Consider the following 22,330-nt stretch of genomic DNA (forward strand, 5'->3'; position numbering starts at 1 on the left):
GTGAAAGTGGAGGAATTTTTTTTTGGGGGGGGGGGTTGAGAGAGGACAAAATGTTCACGTATTTTATACAGTACACTGTTGTGTCTTTCCCAGACCTGCACTTAGGAAACTTTAAAAAAAAACCAGAACCTTCTTCATAAGCCCAAAGCAACCAATCAGTGACAACTGAAGTCATACCATGGTTAGATTTACTTGGTAAAATGTAAAAATCAGTCAGAGTGAGGATAAAGCATCTGTTCTCGCTGTGATTGGGGAAATGTTTTCACCCTACTGAAAAGTCTCCTGAACAGTTGCCAAAATAAGGAGAGAAGAAATGTACTTCCTTTTTCAGCTCAGACTACTGCAAATCCTGATGGGCTTTGTTAGTGAATGTATACTGGGAAAATTGCCATCATTCTCTAGTTAGTCTTTTAATTCAAATTCAGCCTTTACTAAAACAAGCTCAGTTAGAAAGTAGGTCTTGCTTTTATGTTTAACAAATGGCTGTTTGTGTTTTCTGAAGGAAAACTAGTTCCTACTTTTTATTCTTGAGCACATGGTTAGAATATGAGAGAAAAACTTTTTATTGGGAACGAATTTCCACAGAAATGGAGCAGTGACTAGAAAGAGATGAGTCTTCTCTATCACTATCAAAACTTGCACCAAGCTGACATGGCCTGTTGACTAGACCTCAACCAGTCTGATATGGAGAGACACAACAGTTGTGGCAATTCGCCAAGCAAAAAAGGCAAAATGAGCATCAGAAAGAGAAACTTTTCTGCCAGAGCCACCAGAGACCTTAAAAAAGAAAATATAGACCACAGAATAGAGTGTCACTATCAAAGAGAGAGGGGAAAATAGGGGGAGAGCACTAGGAAAAGCATGAAGTAAAGTTTTGTGTTTTGTGTAGACAGAACAATAGAAAGAAAAACCCATTGGAAGGAAATAGAAATATAAGTTTGTGGGAAACTACTCAAGACAGAATTAAGAAAGGGATTTGCTCTGGTGGTGGATGAAAAGAAACTGAGAAGGTGGGCAGTGTCACAAGCAGTAGATGGAAGGGCCGGGGTGTTCCCACCAAGCTATTCTGCTCTAGAACTTTCTGACTGGGTACTCTGTACAGCCACAAATCCACTTGTGTGAAGCACAGAGACCACGAAGAACACGGTTAGCAGAAAGATCAGTATATGAGTTCTAAGAGACTGAACATATAAAGCAAAATATGGAAATTAACCATATGAATGTAGACCCTAGTCTTAATTCTAAATGGTGCTTAGGAACAGTTCAAGATGTTAAGAGTTGTTTAAACATTTGAAAACAGTAGCTATAGTGCTATCAACTTTAATTCATGGACTAGAGAATTGACTTATCTGTTTCTCTAAAATAAAAAGACTGGTTTAAAAAGTAAGTTAAAAGGGAATGTCAAGAGAGAAGAGAGCCAATTTTGTTCAAAATGCTGGAGGTGAGTACTTAAAATCACAGCGAAGTGCCACACGTTATACAGGACACCAACATAATGAACTACCAGGATCAAACTAGCTGTTAGAGAAAAAGAAGCCCTTTAGGACCTAAGTGGGCAAAGTGCTGCCTTGGGCCACACTCAACCCCGTTTGCCAGCTCAGAAAAAGTGAATTTCATTAGGAAGCCTCCAGGAGATTAAATACATGGAGGAAAGGGTTATCAATGGCTATTAAACATGATGGCTATGTGTGAAGTAGGTGTCAGGCTGACCTGGCTTCAAGGCAACCAATCACGATTCAAAGACACAGTGGGGATATGTGGGGGTGATTGCAAAGTATAAAAAGCAGGAGTATGTATCTGAGGAGATGGAGCTGAGAACTGATAGTTGGCTGAATCAGAGGAGAGTCAGTTGGGAGTGACTGTGTGCTGGATGTCTAAACTGACTGGATAGAAAGGTCTGGCATAAGTCAGGCTGAATATGGTTGTATCTTTAGAACTAAAATATGGAACACGGTAAAATATTTACTATTCTACAGGATATAATAAAGCACATTAATTTCTCCTGTTAACATGTTAACTCTGACTGGCTTCATTTACCCTAAATGGTGGTCACACTTACCGTAAAGAACACAAAAGCTAACACATTCATTAATCCACAGTGAGATCACTGGAGATCCAGTCACCCCAAAATCCAAGGAGGGATTCTGAACCTTGAGCTAGGTTGAGAGTGGCAAGCATATAAGGCTAGGAACTGTGGGCCAGCCTTGGGAAGGCCAACATTGCACTATTAACTCTGTTATTTGAGGCACTATGCTTCTGAATAGCAGATGCTATGAAACACAAGCCAGATCATGCTGGTGTGCTCAGGTTTGGGTTATGAGGTTCCCAAAGGGGATCAGGTTTGACAACTATGGAAACAGCAATCCTGGACTAGATAGGCTCTTCTTATGTTCCAATATTTTAAAAGACTTCATTTCCAACAACTGGAATAAAGTGAAATAATACTATCTGCACATAATACAGAATGCTGTCAGCACAGCACATGTCTCCCAGCTTAGTTACAAATTCAAAACAGGGCAAAACACGCAGCCAGCTTCTTGGTGACAGGAAACATCACACTGCCAGTAAGCCACAGGTTGAGATCAGGATGTGCTGCATTCATTATTCAAGGAACCAAATTTTAGGCACTTTACTTAAGGGGGAACAAAGTGGACCCTACTGTTCATCAACATTGTTCCTGTAAGCTTTCTATGTTGTGTTGTCTGAGGAAAAAATTGATACTTGAGTCACGGTTTCAAGACAGTAATTATGAAAAAATACCAAATGCAAAACATGCATGCAGAGGATCAAGATATCAGTGTTTGTGTGTAACAAATGTTTCTACTTAAAATCCAGTACAGTACCTCATCTAATTCAACTGTGGCCTCAAAGTCTCAAACTCAGCCACTCAGAACAATGAACTGGAATCCAAAGCCCACCTGATGTTTGTTGTTTACTACAGACTTTGCTGCTTGCTGATTGTGTTACCAAAAGGGAAACCTCTCTGGTTAATAGATAGGAAAAGGAAAAGTGATACCTCCTAGGATGCTTGCCAGAATTTGTTACTGTCAATCACATTCCCAGACACTCCCTGTTAGTTCCTGACCTGGCAAATGAACTGTCAATGCCAATGACTTCTGTAAATCTGTAAGGCTGACTGTGCAAATGGATACTCTCTATATAAACAAAAGGTCAGGTGTCAAAGGAAACTAGCAACCAACTTGTGCTTAAGGTGTCTGCAAGAAAGAGCATCACCACTGTGCTAAATCCTTCCTATAAATATTAACAGAATTGTATTCTAAACATAGCAGTTTAATGACTTGTCTATGCAGGGTTTACAGGAAGAGATTACAGGCTAAAGTCTGTCTCAAAGTCACAACACAGACCCACAAGCACTGTTGTCTTCTTCAAGCTGACAGAGGGTTAACTGTCGTGCTCAGGAGGAAATGTTCTGCTTATGCTTAGAAGTATACAAATAATAACCATTCTTAGATAACATAAAACCCATAGCCCAGGTTGAAAAAAGAAATGGTGGGGCCACTGTGCAGAGAAGATGTAGAAATGCTAACAAGGGACAGAGAAAAGCAGAATTGCTCAACACCTTCTTTGCTTCATCTTCTCCAAAAAGGAAAAAGGTACGCAACCTAAGGAAAACAGAGCAGAGGACAGAATAGGAGAAATTCAGTACAGAGTAAGTAAAGAGATAGTACAGGAATACCTGATTAATCTAAATGAATATAAGTCTCCAAAACCAGATGAAGTACATCCAAGGGTATTAAAAGGGCTGGCAAATGTAATATCGGAGCCATTGGCAATAATTTTGGAGACTTCCTGGAGAACAAGAGAAGTCCCAGCAGACTGGAGGAGAGCAAATGTTGTCCCCATCTTCAAAAAAAGAAATAACAGAGGATCCCAACAATGACTGTCCAGTTAGTCTGACATCAATACCAGGAAAGATTCTAGAGAAGATCATTAAACAAAGAATCTGTGAACATCTAGAAAGCAATACCATAATCACAAAAAGTCAACACGGGTTTCAGAAAAACAAGTCATGCCAGACTAATCTGATCTCCTTTTTTGATACAATTACCAGCTTGGCAGACAAAGGGAATGCTGTGGATATAGCATATCTTGATTTCAGTAAGTCCTTTGACAAGCTTCCCCATGGTACTCTTGCAAACAAGCTTGTAAAATGTGGGCTTGGATTTGTTACATGGATTTGCAATTGGTTGACCGGCTAAACCCAAACGGTGCTCATCAATGGCTCCTCTTAATCCTGGAGAGAAGTGACCAGTGGGGTGCCACAGGGCTCTGTCCTTGGCCCACTGCTATTCAACATCTTTATCAATGACATGGATGAAGGAATAGAAGGCATGCTTATCAAATTTGCAGATGACAGCAAATTAGGAGGAGTAGCTAATACCCTAGAGGACAGAATCTATTAAATGACCTTAACAGATTAGAAAGTTGGGCCAAAACTAACAAAATGAACTTCAGTAGGGAGAAATGTAAGAAATCTACCTGTACTGAGGTAGAAAAAATGAAATGCATAGATATAGGATATGGACACCTGGCTTAATGAGACTGTGTGTGAAAGGGATCTAGGAGTCCTAGTGGACCACAAGTTGAACATTGTGTGATGCAGCAGCTAAAAAGGTCAATGCTATTTTAGGCTGCATCAATAGAAGTATAGTGTCTAGATCAAGAGAAGTAATAGTGCCACTCTATTCTGTCTTGGTCAGGCCTCACCTGGAATCCTGTGTCCACCACATTTGAAAAAGGATGTTGACAAATTGGAGTGTATCCAGAGAAGGGTGAAGAATGGTTAAGGGTCTGGAAACCATGACTTATAAGGAAAGACTTAGGAAGCTGGGTATGTTTATCCTGGAGAAGAGACAGTTAAGGGGTGATATAACAGCCCTGTTTAAGTATTTGAGGATTGCCACATTGAAGATGGAGCAAGCTTGTTTTCTGCTGTTCCAGAGACTAGAACACAGAACAATGGATGCAAGCTACAGGAAAAGAGATTCTAGCTCAACATTAAGAGGAACTTCCTGACAGTAAGAGCAGTTCAACAGTGGAACACACTCCCTCAGATAGTGGTAGAATCTCCTCCTTTGGAGGTCTTTAAACAGAGGCTGGATGGCCATCTGTTAGCGATGCTTTAATTGTGAGTTCCTGAATGGCAGGGTTTGGACTGGATGGCTCTTGTGGTCTCTTCCAACTCTATGATTCTATGATTCTACTTGACACAACTCCTTTGCAGGTGTAACATTTGTGTGTGATCAGCGCGTTACAGATGGCCCAGAAGGGGGAGTCTCGCGCCGCTGCTGGTTGCTGCGTCCGGGAACCGCAGCATCCAAACCGTGTGGTTCCCGGACGCAACAAAGAAGGAGCGCGAAAATCGCGCTCCTTCCTCGGCCCTGGAAGAGATGCCGCAAGGCGCTAGTCGTGCACTTCTGCCATGCGATGTGTGGACACAGAGCATCGGCTATGTCAAAATGGCAGCGGCCATGTGGAACGGCCGCCATTTTGACATAGTCATTACGCGCGAGGGGCAAGGCGCGTCAGGAAGCGCCGTCCCTCATGCGTAATGACGGCATGATGATGGCACCTCATGGGCCCGTCTGTAACGTGCCATCCTTAGGCTCTTACACTCCCCTCTTCTGTTAGCACAGCAGCAAGATCAGAAGGTTTCACCTATAAACTAATCAGACTTGCTCATCATATTCCAACTTGGTGTCAGGTAAAGGATAAAGAAAAAAACTTCTGACTGAAACTGAACTTCCACAATGTTCCCAAGGAACCCAGCCACCTGCCTAAAAGGCTGACTGACAAAATGATGGAAATTTTAGCTAGCTTTGTGGTTCCATCCAAAGCTTAAATCAAATGAGAAATAATTCAATGAAGTATAAATGACTTGAATATCTGAAATATTCAACTGTATTATCTAAAAGTTTTGCCTCATGTACATTCTTCAGAAAATATGGCAATCTTAAACCCTTTGGGTTTTTACTCCATAAACTCAGAACCTAATTTTAATTTCAGACTAAAGTGAGTCTTACATCCCACAAAGATCCACATGCTTCTTAAGCACTCATGATATCACTTGCACAGCTTATTTAAAAATCCAGAGTACCTAGAGAGGCATTCAGATGCTACCCCACAACCACAGAAAGGCCCTGCCTTAACAGTATGGCAGTTTGAACCCCAAAAGCTTCTAGAAATACTGTAAATAATTAGCTTGAATGGAAAACACTGTTCAAGTTACAGAGCAAGAAATAGAAAGACCTTAATGAAATGCTCAAGCTCTGTAATGGAGAGTATGCATGCTTCAGTAACTCACCCTACAGACTTCTAAAAACATAAGCAAAGCAGGCTGAAACAAAAGCCAAGCAAGCCAAATGCCCTGATGTCTCACAGTCATGGTTAAGTAGGCAAAGAATGATTTTATAAAATACATTGGCGTTTATCACACTGAGGTTATTGGAGCTAAGATCAGGGGTGACTGCGGGTCGAACAATGCGAATTGACATTATAACGTGAGTGTTTTATCACACCTGGTTGCCCTTCCGTTGCCCTTCCGAATCGAGGGGGAATCGAATCCAAGACAAGTCACGTGATGCGGATTCAGGCAAAGCAGAGTGAGTGCAAATTGTATTACCACAGCGGTGCATACCATGCAGATTCATCAATTCGAATTGGGACCCTTGCGCATGCTCAGTGGGGCCCTGAAGGCATCCTGAACCTTTGCACTTCCGGGGTGAAGAAGGGAGCCTGGTTCCACTTTCACGTGAATGACAGTGTCACCTTTCTTCCTCCCTTCTATTTTCCCATCCCTGGCAGCCAAATTCAAAGAGGTCCTCCGTGTCAGAGCCCCATCCATTTCATCCACATCCATATCTATCCTCCTGTCAGTCTCCTCATCTATTTCATCTATATCAATCCTTCTCTTTGTAACAGTTGCCTTCTCTTAAGTTGCATCCACACTGGGGAGATAATCCGGTTTAACTCCACGTTAACTATCCTCGCTCAGTGCTATGGAATTCTGGGAACTATAGTGTCCTGAGACATTGAGCCTTCTCTAGCAGAGAGCTCTGGTGCCTCAGCAAACTAATAACATTATTATTATTATTATTATTATTATTATTATTATTATTATTATTATTATTATTATTATTTTAAAATAATAAATTTAATGTCTCCTATCCACATTAAAACATGAATGCATTCATTCAGGGGGGAGCACCGGAAGCAAATGGGGCAAAATTGCAGCACAGCATCATGGGAAATTTGCAACCCAGGGGTTTTGCGGTGGTGTTCCAGAGCAAAGCAAAGTATCATTCCACACCAGACCAATTCGCAGTGAATTCGAAGTGAGCCTCAATGCGAATCCTGTCAACTCACTTATTTAGCGGACTCTCCCAAATGAGGAGCCAGTAAGGATTCAGTCCAGAAGCACCACGGAAGCGCCACGGGAGGAGCTCCCATTGAAAGGAACCAGGTGTGAAAATACATTAACGTTATAACGTGAATTTGCACTGCTTGATCCGCAATCACCCTGGATCTGAACTGGAAAAACCCCGTTTGATAAACGCCATTGACTGTGTATTGTTAAGCCACTGTTTCCAGACCAAAGTGTCAGCACAATCAAGCCAAAGATTAAGATTCTTGCACCCCCCCCCCCCCCCAATAGCTAAAGATATGTGTCTTACCCGAATAAAATGTGTTTATTTTGGCAAGTTCCTTCTCGCATGTTTGAAAGAATTTTTCTTCAAACTTGGCAAAATACCTCTTCACTGTGTCTTCATCTGTGACTGGAAGAGGAAAGAGAGTAAACAAATGAACAAAATCCATGAGAAAGAATAAAGACAACATAAATCCATCCAGTAAATGTATCTGAGGAAAGAGACTGAAGGCTAGGAAAGCTCATGCTGCCAACTTCTTTCTTTCAGTTAGTCTCAAAGCTCCTACCAGATCTCTCTACATACTGATTCTACAGACTAACACATCTGCATCTTTGAACTCTACAGAAATCAATGTTACTTTTAACCTTAATCTTATGGAGTAGTAACTGTGAAAATGCTTTTCCGGAAGACAAACTTTGTTGTTGTGCCCCTTGAAGTCACCAATTTATCTCAACCCTAAGGCAAACCTTGTTGTTGTTGTTGCCTTTGTTTCCAACTTATGACAAGGTTTTCCTGGCAAGTTTTTTTTTTCACAGCGGGTTTGTCATTGCCATCCTCTGAGGCTGAGAGAGTATGGTTTGCCCAACATCACTAAGTGAGTTGTAATGGCTGGGCCAAGATTCAAACTGTAGTCTCCAGAGTCATAGTCCAATGCTCAAACCACTACAGGGTTTCCTTGGCAAAATCTGGCCAGAGTAGGCTTGCCATTGCCTTCCTTTGAGGATGAGTGTGTTTGACTTGCCCAAGGCCACTACATGTGTTTCTATGGCTGAGTGGGGATTTAATCCCTGGTCTCAGAATCATAGTTCAAGACTGACATCATTCTCTCTCTCTCTCACACACACACACAGAACAGAAAAATTGTCAAGAAAAATAAAATCAGACACCCAGAGGAAAAAAATTCTTCAACCTCAATGGGTACTTCTCTTTGAAGTTTTCCCACTGCAACTGTTTAACTCAGTGGTTCACAAACTGTTGAGCACAACCCTCGGGGGTGCATGCAATAATTCATAGGGGTGTGTGTGCAAGAAATTGCTTGGCCTTCCATGTCATCCTCCTTCTTTGGAGAGAAGGAAGACAACACTAAAGGAGATCTGTGTGCCTGAGGTACAGCAGGGCTGTGTTGGTGGCAGTGGTGGCAGCTCATTTTCCCCTTGCTCTTGTTATCGCCATATACTTTCCTGCCAAAAGGAGGTCCATACCTCCTTTTCTCACCTTGGCACTGTAACGCCTGCACCTCAGTCTCATGAGACCTTCGTCACATCCACTACCAGTGTACAAGGCTTCCCCCTACACCTTCTAGGGTGATGCCACTGCTGCAGAAATATCCTTCAGGATCATCATTCCAGGCAGTGGTATGTATGGGGGAAGGCTTTCAATTCAGCGGCAAAAGTGCTGTGGGAGCAGCCTGAGAGAAAGGAGGCATCATGGTGCCAAGGTGGGAAAGGGAAGTAAGGGCATCTCCTCTCTGCGTTGTTTGTTCCTCTTCAATCCTTCTAAAAGTATTATTATAAAATGAACAGTATTTGTTTTGAAAATGAAATGTTTAGAAGGAGATGAAAATTACTGTTCCACCAGCTATGGTAACAGCAAGAAGCAGCCTCTATCACTACACAGAGTGCAAAAAAAAAAAAAAAAAGGGGGGGGGAAGAAATTGCAATGACAATTACTGTCTCTGGGCTTCACAAAAACATCATTAACAGTCAAGAACATCAACAGTGTGTGTTTATAAAATGTTAAAATATGAATATACATAAATGTGCAAATGAAAATATGCACACATGTTGCGCTCAACATGGGGTGGGGACAACAGCTGCATGCAGATATAAAGGGATTGACAGGTGTAAAAAGTCTGAGAACTACTGGTTTAACTGTTGCAGTGGGAAGGTGTTAAGGAAATTCCAAAATAATGCAGCCAGACTGCTGACTGAGATGGTTATAAGGAGCATATAACTCCCATGTTGAAACAGCTTACTGGTTCTTGATCTGTTTCTGGGCTCAATTTAAAGTGTTGATTATGACCTATAAAGCCCTGGATCCTGGCTTGGGTCCAGACTATCTGAAAGTCCATATCTACCCATATGAGCCTGTCCAAGTGTTATATTTGGTGGGAGAGGCGAGACTTGCTCTCCATCATGCCACTCTCCTAGGCTTGTCTGGTTAAGAAGCAGAAGAGAGCCTTCTCAGTGGCTTTCCCTATAGACCCCCCCCCCCAGGCATGACAACAACAACAAAGTACAAATTGGCTTGATTATCTCTTGATGGTCCACCCACACACACTAAGTGCCTCAGTTACTGCTGCAGTGCACTGTGGCTTTGGTTAAAGATCCTTGACATATGTCACTTTGATATTTGTACATGGGTGAGACAAAGGAATGTGGAAAAAACAAGATTGCAATGTTAAAGTAACATTTGAGAACTGATATGCAAAATACATGCCCTTGTGCACCCAAGAGGGTTGGCCTCCCAGATAACAGAGATGGCTAAGTAAACATCATTGGAGAACTGTAAAATGGTAAGCATTTGGCTCTTGAATACTTGCCAGTACTAAGAACACTGGTGTATTTATGTTTTGTATTATGTAATTAATCAAGCTTTCTATTTGCATTTGACTTGAAAACTCGACCAGTGGAGCACATCCCATATTTTTAATAAGTGATATATATGGGCAGGGTGGGCGGATGTTACTGTTAAAATGCATGTGTTGTTAACCATCCTCGACACACCAAATGGTAAGGTGGGGTAAAAATATTATAATAAATATCAAGTAAGGTGCTCACTGCAATTTTGTGCCAATACAAATACAAGAACTCCTCACTGAAAGATTCTGAAAGTATTACATATAAAAAGCTCAGCCCCTTTTCATGATTATACAGAAAAAATAAAATGATTACTTAACAACTAAAAGACATTTCATGTATCCGAAGATTCTGTTTTCAGTGAAATGTAAAACTGAATGTCAGCACAACTAATAATTCTGAGAACAAGCCCAGAGTCAGGTTGGAAAGGGCCATTCACACCCTTATTACAAAGTACATTTCATCTCTTGAACGCTGACAGAAGGGAACACAGTGGACCCTTGTTATATGCTGGGGTTTGGTTCCAAGATCCCCTGTGTATAACAAAATCGGTGTATGCTCAAGTCTCATTAAATATAATGGTATAGCAAAATGGTGTCCCTTATAAAAAATGGAAAATCAAGGTTTGATATTTGAAATTTATACTTTTTTGGACATTTTCAAACCGTTTATGCTTGAATCCATGTATAAAAAAATCTATGTATAAGAAGGGACGAGTGTGTGTGTGTGTGTGTGTGTGTGTGTGTGTGTGTGTTATCTTGCCTCAACTGAAGGCTAGGCTGGCCCCCTCTCCACTTGCTTTTCATTGGCAAACTAATTATTATTATTATTAACCTTTATTTATAAAGCGCTGTAAATTTACACAGCGCTGTACATACAATCTTTTTAATTGGACGGTTCCCAACTAAGATACTGTATTTTTATTTAAGCAGACATTTAATATATAATCATACCAGGATGTTTTTTTATGGAGGATGTGTGTTTTAGTCATGCCTTTTAACTTTTGCATATTTTAATGTAATTTTGTACTGTTTTTAGATGATATTAACTGTTTTAATTTTTACTGTAATTTTTCCTAAATGTTTTTTTTAATCTGTGAGCTATCTTGGATCCCTTCTGGGAGAAAGGTGGCATACAAATGAAATAAATAAATGAAATTAGCATTTTTTTTTCAAAATAAATAATAGACTACCATAACAGACTATACATCACATCAAGCAATTTCTAAAAAATTATAAACCACTAAAATGTTGTCCACAATTGCAACTAACAGAGCCCATGCACTTCCAGGGTCACAGATGGTCAGTTGTGCACCTTAGGGTTAATATAGATTGCTAGTCACATACTAGTCATCATTTAATTACTGAATACTATGGGATTTTCTGTTGCTTTCCTTGTTCTGCCCTCTATTTTGCAAATGCTCTTTGCCACCAACTTCATGGAGTCGCTAAGCAACATAATACTCTAGACACACAAGGAAGTGTGGCTGGCAGCTGGCCACACTTCCTGGGTTGTGTTATGTCCATGATTATTTTCAAGTGGAAGAAGCAGCAGGTTTTGAAGATGCTCTGCATGCTCTATAGGAGCTTGTACAAAGTTAAAGAATAGACTGCACCCCCTCCAATCACATTGCATATAATTAATTTAAGAAACCATACTCAGTCCTTCCAACATACTGAAAAGCAATGCAACTTATTACTCCCTCCCCATGAGTAATGCAACATCTTGCATTTTCTCCAACTTGAATGAGTAACAAAACAAATTAATTGTATAAAGTAACATTAGAATCCTGGTTTACTGAAGTGCAAAAAGATTTCTGAACTCCTGGTGAGACAAAAAGAACCCGAAGAGAATTGAATGCAAACTCAGCATGTTAAGTGATTATAAAGTACTGGCTAACTGTTCAAAGATTAAAAAAAAATACAAGAAACTGTCATCCTGAACAAGTATACCCACACAGCATTTTTTGGGATAGGTCCCATGCATTTCCACATGCGGATGGGTATGGATACGAGGCAGGAAAAACAGTGGCTATCCCAAGGCTCTCTGGTGGGGTTATGATTGAAGCTATACTGTACACCAATTTGATAGCTCATACTCTCTGCCACTATATAGCATGAGCTGTGCAGATTTATGCAAACATATACCGACAGTCCGGGGGGGGGGGGGGTTCAATACAAAGCAAAGCAAAGCTCTGATTTTATAGTAATAGCTACTGCATAACTATATGCAGTAAACAGCTAATAGAGCTGGCTTAAATTAAAGCTAAACTGTACAAAAGCTCTTCATAATTCAATTTTTAATCCAGTTTCACACAGATACCTATTTACTGGAGCCAAACTAAAGTACAAGCAAGATAATCTGCCCACAAAAGATGTCTCTTTACTGTCTCTATAGTTCAATAACCTAACTGTGCTGGAGTTGTGTTGCCCAAGGCTACTGTGCATTTATTTTGTTCAAAGAGCAGGGACAAGGATGCAAAAGCCTTTCCACGCTGCCAAAAAGCTGGCCCTGGGTTAAGCTGTTCCATGACGATGGTAGAGTTTTCAAAAAGTACCTAGTTACAGCTTTCAAAAGAAACTCTTTTTCTCTTCTAATTTATTATTTTTAGTGTTTGCCCACAGATAGGGCATCTGAGGAAAATCAATCAACATTGCAGGCTTTGTGGTATCTCTCAGATGTTGTAATGTGGAAACAGATCCAACCAGATGGATAAAATAATGTCTTTTTTTATACTTGTTATTAAGATTTTCCACATACTGTATTATAAAGGGCTTTCCAGAGATATCACCCAGACATCTGTAAATTCCCTTAAATTATATACTTCTTTTTTAATCTTTATGCTCCAGTTTTTTTCATCTTGCCTTATCTTGTTGTTTATAGTTTAGTTGATATAATTGTTTTATATCTCTATTAGTATTTCAAGTACAAAAATAATCAAAAATGGTGACAATAGGCATCCTTATCTTCTATTTCTATAGAGACAACATGGAAGAAGAATGTCCTGGGATCCAGTCATAGAATCATAGAATCATAGAATTGTAGAGTTGGAAGAGACCACAAGGGCCATCCAGTCCAACCCCCTGCCATGCAGGAAATCACAATTAAAGCATCCCCGACAGATGGCCATCCAGCCTCTGTTTGAAGACGTCTAAGGAAGGAGACTCCACTACACTTCGAGGGAGTTTGTTCCACTTTCGAACTGCCCTTACTGTCAGGAAGTTCCTCCTAATGTTGAGGTGGAATCTCTTTTCCTGCAGCTTGCATCCATTGCTCTGGGTCCTAGTCTCTGGAGCAGCAGAAAACAAGCTTGCTCCCTCCTCAATATGACATCCCTTCAAATGTTTAAACAGGGCTATCTGACCTATATCCTTGCAGTATAGTTTCAGGCTTTATATCTTGGGTTGCCTTGGTGGATGATCTTCACTGAGACCAAGGTGTGGCACCTGATAGGTTCAGCTAATTTTATTTTATTTTTATTTATTTATTGTTGTGTTTTGTTATTGATCAAAGTATCCTTCTGAGTCATTCTGGGATATGACTGGATCCCAGAACATTCTTCTTCCTTGTTGGCTCTACAGAAAGCATAAATAATAGTCAATGGTGAGTAAACAAAATCATGTGAGATTCAAAAAAACACCATTACTATAATTACCACCCCCCAAAAAAAACAGAAAGAAAAAAAGAAAGAAAAAAAAGTTATACTGCAAGACAAAGGAATACAGAAGTGAGATTATTGATCTGCTATGAATCAGGCTAAATCTAGCTATAAATCCTAGCTACATGTGCAAAGAATGGGAAGAAGGAAAGCTCCCAAACATAACAAACAAACTAAAATTAAAGATTCACAAGATAGTGATTGCGGGGGGGGGGGGGGACTCGTTGGTCTCCTCCAATTATATGATTCTATGGATGACAGTACCAACAAAAATAAAGGTTATTGTTTAATGTGTGGTGAAGGAGAAAGTGAAAGACACAAGTAGAAGAATCAGATATGTTCTAGGACAAGGTAAGAATCAGAGTTTGAAACCACTGAAGATTATTTAGTGTACCAGTACACAAACTTTACAACAACAGCATGAACAATATATGAATAGGCTGTGTGGTGTCATGGAATGAGTACAGGATTGGGACTTGAGAAATATAGGTTCCGTATTGAGCCATGACACTCACTCTCTCCCAGTCTCACAAGATTGTTTTAAGAATAAGAAGAGGAAACTCATCTATACCATTCTGAGCTTGCTGTAGGAAATGCAGGGTAAAACTGTACCTACTAAATAACACATAGGGACACACAAAAATGCAAGTAAGATATGCAGAAGGTAAACTGAATCTATGATCTTTGGGTGATTTATAGTATAATGGAAAGGATGTCTAACTCTTCTTCAAAAACCAAATCCGTCTGCCTCTATGAATTACACTACTGAAGTGAAAGAGCATTTGGGGTCATGAAGAGGACAAGCTTCTTGAGAAGGTAAGGAAGACAACGTGCCCTCTCGATCCTTGCCCATCATGGTTGACCGTCCAGGGTGGGGCTGCAGTAAGAACATTATTACAATCCATAATTAATGCATCCTTCATGGAGGGGAAATTTCCATACAAATTAAAACATGCAGTGGTCAAACTACTTTTTAATAAAAACACCCTGGACCCCTGGTGAGAAACAATTATAGACTGGTCTCCATTCTACCATTTTTGGGCAAAGTGATCAAGAGGGTAGTTGCCTTCCAACTCCCGGTTGTCTTGGATGAAGCCAATTACCTGGACCCATTTCAAACCGGCTTCAGGGCGGGATACGGAGTTGAGACTGCCATGACCGCCTTAGTCGATAATCTCTGTCTGGGCATTGACAGGGGAAGTGTGACCCTGTTGGTGCTCTTGGACATCTCAGCGGCATTCGATACCATAGACCATGGTATCCTTCTGGAATACCTAAGGGAATTAGGAATTGGAGGTACTGCGCTCCAGTGGCTCCATTCCTACCTCTCGGACAGATTCCCGATGGTAATGCTGGGGGACAGCTGCTCTTCCAAAAGAGAACTGACATCTGGCATCCCTCTGGGCACCATCCTGTCTCCAACGCTGCTTAACATTTACATGAAGCCACTGGGAGAGATCATCTGGAGACATATTTGGGTGTTATCAGTACGCTGATGACACCCAAATATGCTTCTCTATGCCTCTGACTGCTACAGTGACTAAAGATGGCATCTCTCCTCTGAATGCTTGCCTGGAGTCGGTAATGGGCTGGAAGAGGGGGAAAAAACCTCAAATTGGATCCAGAGAAAATGGAGGTACAGTGGACCCTTGTTATACGCTGGGGTTTGGTTCCAAGATCTCCCGTGTACAACAAAATCCGTGTATGCTCAGGTCCCATTAAATATAATGACATAGCAAAATGCTGCCCCTTATAAAAATGGAAAATCAAGGTTTGATATTTAAATTTATACCTATTTTGAACTTTTTAAAACCGTGGATGCTTGAATCCATGTATAAAAAATCTGTGTATAACAGTTGTTCCCAACCTGTGGGTCGGGACCCCTTTTGGGGTCGCCTAAGACCATTGGAAAACACCTATTTAATTACAGTTATGAAGTAGCAACGAAAATAATTTCATGGGTTTGGGTCACCACAACATGAGGAACTGTATTAAAGGGTCACAGCATTAGGAAGGTTGGGAACCACTGGTGTATAAGAAGGGCCGACTGTACTAGCGATAGGTACTCTAGGACCGGGGAAGGAAATCTGTCAGATCTGGCATTCAAAACAAGTTATTTTGTGTGGCACTCTTCAATTCTAATTGCACTTCTTTTGAACCAGCTTCAGTAGATGGAAACTAGTATTCTAGTAAAACCCTAAGTTCATCCCACTAGCTTGAAAACTGCTCATTGTTAGTTTACAGCACAGGAGTTGTGCTACTTGTCTCTACTAATATTACAGGAAAAACACTGTAAGCAGACACATATCTTGTGTACCTATATTAGTTTATGAAAGAGCTTGGGGGAGAGGAAATAAAAGTGTTTCCTTAAGTAGAAAATAGTACGCCAAGGACTCAAATTCAAGTTCCACAAAGAAATAATAATTTTGATTGCACTGATAAACCCTTTTTAAAATTCACAGGGAACAACATTTCTGGGTAGTGAAACCAACTGAAATACTCAGCTAAGAACAAAGAAGGAAAAATGTTGTTTTGGAGAAATGAATTGTTTGCTCATATTGGCCTGTTACAGACTGCCAAAATAAAGCTGCTTCGGGTCTCTTTGGAGGTATGCTGTTTAAATGATGCATGCATCCTAAGAATCCGGAAGCTGCAACAAAGCTGCACTCCAGTGCTTAGGAATGGAGTGTGGCTTTGGCGCGACCGCCGGACTCTTAGGACCCATGCATCATTTAACTAGCATACCTCCAAAGAGACCCGAAGCAGCTTTATTTTGGCAGTCTGTAACAGGCCATTGTTTCAGATACAAAAGCAGACTGTAAACAACCCCCACATGTCTGCAAAGATATTAAAAGGAAAAGAACTAGAAAAAAAAGTTGTCCACAGAATGGAAAGCCTCCAGGAAGAACAAAATCTTGTGGTTCTGCCAAATTCCTTACCTTGTTTTTAAGACTGAGTGGCCCAGATTTGACTTTTTGACTCCATACAGATTTTGCCTGAGTTGGTTTTAATGTTCTTGATTTCCTTATTGACTGAACTGCAATCCCCCAGATGCATGCACACCATCAACACAATATTTCCTTTCAGATATTGTTGCCACTTTCATTCAATTTTGCAACAATTTTGTCTGCAGCCAAGTCATAGGCTAGGGCAGTGACAGCAAGTCTTTTAGGGGCCGAATGCCCAAACTAAAAGTACAGTGGGTCCTTGTTATACGCGGGGGATCCGTTCCGGACCCCCCCCCCGCGTATAACAAAATCTGCATATGCGCCGCCATTGGGGCAAAAGTTCCTTCTCCCTCAACTCCCTCGCTTCCCTCCTCCCTTCCCTCCCTGCCTCCGTCCCTTCCCTTCCCCTTACTTACCTTCTCGGCGCAGCGGCTTGGCCTCCGCATCTGCCGCTGCGGGGGAAGCCGGGTGGCAGCGGCGGCGGCGGAGGCCAAGCCTCGGCTTCCTTGCCGCCGCCGTGCAAGGGCGCGATGGCGGTGCTGGAGGCCTCTTGGCCCCCAACAGCACCGCCACCGGGCCTTTGCCACAGCGGCGGCGAGGGAGGAGGGCTGCCGCGCCGGAGGCCTTTAAGGCCTCCCGCACCGGCATCCGGCCTCCTCCAGGCCGCCGCTGCTGCGGAAGGGGCGGGTGTCGGTGCTGGAGGCCAAGAGGCCCCAGCACCGATACCTGGCCCTTCCGTGGCCGCGGAGGCCTGGAGGAGCCCGGGTGTGGGTACTGGAGGCCTCGCAGGCCTCTGCTGCTGCTGCTCTCCGCGCCTCCTCTTCCTCACCTCCGCGCCTTTTTTTGGAAGAGGAGGCGCGGAGGGCAGCAGCGCCGGAGGCCTGCAAGGCCTCCAGCACCCACACCCGGCCTCCTCCAGGCCTCTGCGGAAGGGGCGGGTGTCGGTGCTGGAGGCCAAGAGGCCCCAGCACTGACACCCGCCCCTTCCTTGGCCGCGGAGGCCCAGAGGAGCCCGGGTGCTGGCGCTGGAGGCCTTGAAGGCCTCTGGCGCTGCTGCCCTCCGCGCCTCCTCTTCCAAAAAAAGGCGCGGAGGTGAGGAAGAGGAGGCGTGGAGGGCAGCAGCGCCAGAGGCCTTCAAGGCCTCCAGCGCCAGCACCCGGGCTCCTCCAGGCCTCCGTGGCCACGGAAAGGCCAGGTATCGGTGCTGGGGCCTCTTGGCCTCCAGCACCAACACCCACCACCTCCCCCTGGAGGAGGCCGGATGCCGGCGAGGGAGGCCTTAAAGGCCTCCGGCGTGGTAGCCCTCCTCCCTCGCCGCCGCTGTGGCAAAGGCCCAGTGGCAGTGCTGTTGGGGGCCAAGAGGCCTCCAGCACCGCCATCGTGCCCTTGCACGGCGGCGGCAAGGAAGCCGAGGCTTGGCCTCCGCCGCCGCCGCTGCTACCTGGCTTCCCCCGCAGCGGCGGCGGCGGAGGCCAAGCCGCTGCGCCGAGAAGATAAGTAAGGAGAAGCAAGGGAAGGGAGGGAGGAGAAGGAAATTGTCCCTAATGGCGGCGCGCGTGCACGCGCGTCCCCATTGGGGACAATTTCCCGATTTGCCATCTGCGGATGGCAAATCCGCGTATAAGGAGGGCCGACTGTACTTCCTGCACTGGGTATTACCTGGTGCTGGGACTTCTCCCCTTCGGAGGCAGGACTTCTGGGACCGGACGTCTTCCTCCCGTCCTCCTGGGCCTTCAGTTGCCTCTCCAAAGACAGCTGAAGGCCCGGTGGGAGAGGGAAGGAGGAGGAGGAGGAGGCAGACGCCTCTTCCTCCTCCTCTCCCCACACTCTCCCCAGTCTTCAGCTTCTGGAGAGGCAGATTGAGGCTGGGGAAGGGGAAGGGGAAGGAAGAGGCACACACCTCTCCCTCCTCAAGGCCATCCTCGGCCTTCAGCTACCTCCAAAGAAGCAGCCTGAGGCCGGGGAGGGTTGGGAAGGGGGAGGAGGAAGAGGTGTGTGCCCCTTCCCCAGCCTCAATCTGCCTCTACACAGGCTAGCTATTTGTTTGAATTCCCCTTTGGTGATTTCCCCATTTTCCCACTTCTTATACATGTTCCATTTAAAACTTAGCTCAGTTCTCTTCCTCCTCCTCAGCCTTCAGCTACCTCTGGAGGAGCAGCTTAAACCAGGGAGGGTCAGGAAGGGGGAGAAAGAGCTGCATGGCTCTTCTTCCTCCTCCCCTCGCCCTCCGCGTGCCGGGGTAAATGGCTTTGCGTGCCATCTCTGGCACGCATGCCATAGGTTCACCATCACGGAGCTAGGGCATATTAAGCCACTGACACTAAAAGGATATATAGGTGCATCATTTCAAGACTTTATGCCAGAGAAAACAAGGCAGGGCTGGATGGTCCCATCCCTGCTCTCCTTTTGGCTGCAGGTAAAAACACGTTTGGACTGTTGGGCTTTTTAAACTGATGAGAGTTGGGCTTTTAAATGTTGTGCAAGTCAGACCAAGGTTTTTATATAGTTTGTAATACATTTAAATGTCTTTAATGTGTAACTGTTTTTACTTTTTAAATTGTTTAATTGTTTTTAAACTGGTATTTGTACTTTTTAAAATGTTTTGCATTGTTTTTAAATTTTACTGCCACCCAATATTGGGAGAAAGGCAGGATATAAGCAAATAAATAAATCTCTAAGATGCAAGACCTTAATGGCACTCGGTATTTAGCTATTCAGTGCTTTGGAGACAATTATGATCAGTTTACTGGCATAACTGAGTTTTAGACTCTGCAAACGGAAAGGATTATATAAAGTGCTATAGGGTAATACTATAGTTACTGTAATGCATTTAATTTTTAGTCAACTACCCGTTAACTAATGTGTGTTAATCACATACAAGTCTATTGTTCTAAAAAAAAAAAGCAAACCACTTGCAAAACAGGTGAAAGAATGGGATTATACCATGGATCTCCTCTAAAGTGGCAAAGTGTTTACAGTCCATCACTTACAATCTATCCTAGTGGCATCACTGGGGGGAGAAAGTGGGTGTGGACTGCACTTTGTGACATGACCAGAGGAGGATGACAGTGTCAAGGTAGTCACTCACTGTCCATCTCAAGACCCCCAGGCACTCCCCTCTGCCATCCAGGACACCTCTTCTGGCCATCCGCTGCAGCTGCTGGTGAGGCTGGGCTGCTGCCGCAACCTGGCAGACCATTCTAGGTCTGACAGAGCTGCTAGTGGGGTCAGCACAGAGCAGGAGACAGCAGCAGCAGTGGTGGGCACACATTCCTTTCCCCAGAAGGGAGCACAGGAGAGGGCAGCGGGAAGGAGAGGACAGCAAGGCAGGCAATGGTGTGCCAGGCAACTGGGTGAGGATGGGGGTGGCGGCAACGTGAGCAGGAGAGGAAGGGCCTGCTGCTCCTGCCATGTCTCCTTCTGCCACACCCACTGCTCTCTTCCCAGTTGGCAGAAAAAATCAAAAACACATTCACACACCAGGCAGGCAGGCAGGCACACACACACAGATACATGCACCACCTTGCAAGAGGCACTATGACAAGAGAAGCAAGAGGCTGTTCTTGCCCTGACCGATTGCTACTACAGCCCTGCAGGTGGCCTGCCCCCCCCCCCCCCCCAGTTTGTTTGCTGTTGCTGCTGTATATGAATCTTCTCTCTGGCTCCCTTGAGAGGTGGGACAGAGCTCCAGTACATTCTTCTTTGGTCTGAGCATCTTCCTTATTTGCTGGGTCCTAAAGCTGATCCAGTTTTGCCTCTGATCCTTTCACCTATTTATTATTTTCTTTTTTCTTTTTTCTAGGTCAAGCCTGAGCAATTGCTGTCTCCTTTGAGCGCCTGCCAAGAGGTTCAAAGGAAGATCCTCTGGGTTGAAGGATCAGGGTTAATCTGCCCCCCCTCTTTTTTATGAGGTAGTGGCAGCTTCTCATCTTTCTAGCTTTCTACTTTTTTGTAGGCATAGAGCAATCTAGCTTTCATCCCTCCCACCCCCCCCCCCCAAAATGAGCCCCCTTGTGAAGTTTTGGACTGCAGTTCCCATTATCCCCAACTATTTGGCCATGCTGGTTGGGGCATTAGATTTGTGAGAGGCTGGGTTTACCAAACAAAGGGGCAGTTTTCAAAAGTTGTTCTTTTAGACTGGCACCCACCACAGGAGTGTGTTTATCATTTGTGTGAATGTGTAAAGCCTAGAATACTTAAAGTAGGGATCAAAGTAACCAGGATCACTCTATGAGTCATCAGCTGCCAGTCCCTGTTAAATTTCCAGGACAGATAGAAACAATTGTAGTCACAATGGTCACGAACATGGTGCCAGCCCCAGCTCCATCAGATAGCTTGAGAATCACTGGCCTAGAAAGATCCAGATAGAGAAGCAGTTTTTTCAGGGTGCCTTTATAATCTTAACTGTTGGGGAGGAGGTAGCAGTCTTTTATGAATGGGGGGAATGGGAGACAAGGGGAGACTTTCCCTCCACATATGGGTCTTTCTGAAACCTAATCAACATGGAACCATACTTACTCTGTATGTGTGAGAGAGGGGAGTGATAACAGATAAGCATATAATGTGTTGATGTTTATGAATGAAGCAAGACTTGAGCATGTTAACAGGTTTTTCTGGGAGTTAGTCCAAAAATATATTTTTTCCTGCAACTGCAGAATGAATACACTCATCCCTCCACATTTGCAGCTTTGACTTTTGCAGATTTGATTATTCAAGGATTTTATTAATACCTGTATGTTCTCTCTAGGAATATCTAGATCCTCCAGCACAATTCTATGGTCAAGTTTAACCAAAAGTCACACTGAATAATCCAGAGATTCCTCGAGAGAACACTCCACTAGGCATTTGTAGCTCCTCCAGAGCAATTCTGTGGTCAATGTCTGGCAGATGTTGACCACAGAATTGCACTCGAGGACCTAGAGATTCCACATATTTTTTATCCACTGATTCAAGCATCCATGGCTTGAAAATGTTCAAAAAAAATATATGCATTCCAAAAAAATAAACCTTGATTTTGCCATTTCATATAAGGGACACCATTTTACTATGCCACTGTATTTCACGGGGCTTGAGCATCCAGATTTTGCTTTCCAAAGGGAGTACTGGAACCAAACCCCAGCGAATACCAAGGGTCCAGGTTCACTGTACAAAGAACATTAGTAAAGATTCTGTATTGTCTGGTATGGAAGGAGTTCCATGGGGTGACACCACAAGCTACTGCATTGGGTGACACCAATGCTAGTGACAGCAATGATCTATCCACAATATGAATCACCCCACCCCATCCCTAGCAATGCCTCTACTCTTCCGTCCCCCTAATGGATGGCTCTGTGCACGAGAGAGCGGTATCTAAGATGTCTTTTAGTGCTAAACTCCATCAACTGCATTAACCAGATTATAGAAAGCTTGTGCCGACTTCTTCAATTGCTGGTTTACAGCAATCATGCCCTCTTTTAGCTTGTTATTTCTATTGCAGTT

General features: G+C 43.4%; 1 protein-coding gene across 1 annotated transcript in view; it reads right to left on the reverse strand.

The window, feature by feature from the left end:
- XPR1 (xenotropic and polytropic retrovirus receptor 1) overlaps window positions 1-22,330 on the reverse strand; it is a 133,332-nt gene that overhangs the window by 67,630 nt on the left and 43,372 nt on the right. Inside the window, exon 3 of the mRNA XM_089515910.1 lies at window positions 7,695-7,796. Coding sequence (XP_089372036.1) covers window positions 7,695-7,796 — 102 coding nt within the window. The remainder of the gene's footprint in view (window positions 1-7,694; window positions 7,797-22,330) is intronic.

The sequence above is a fragment of the Sceloporus occidentalis genome, unplaced genomic scaffold, assembly GCF_023333645.1.
Source record: "Sceloporus occidentalis isolate IW3139 unplaced genomic scaffold, rSceOcc1.0.p SCAF_3, whole genome shotgun sequence".
Lineage (NCBI taxonomy): Eukaryota > Metazoa > Chordata > Lepidosauria > Squamata > Phrynosomatidae > Sceloporus > Sceloporus occidentalis.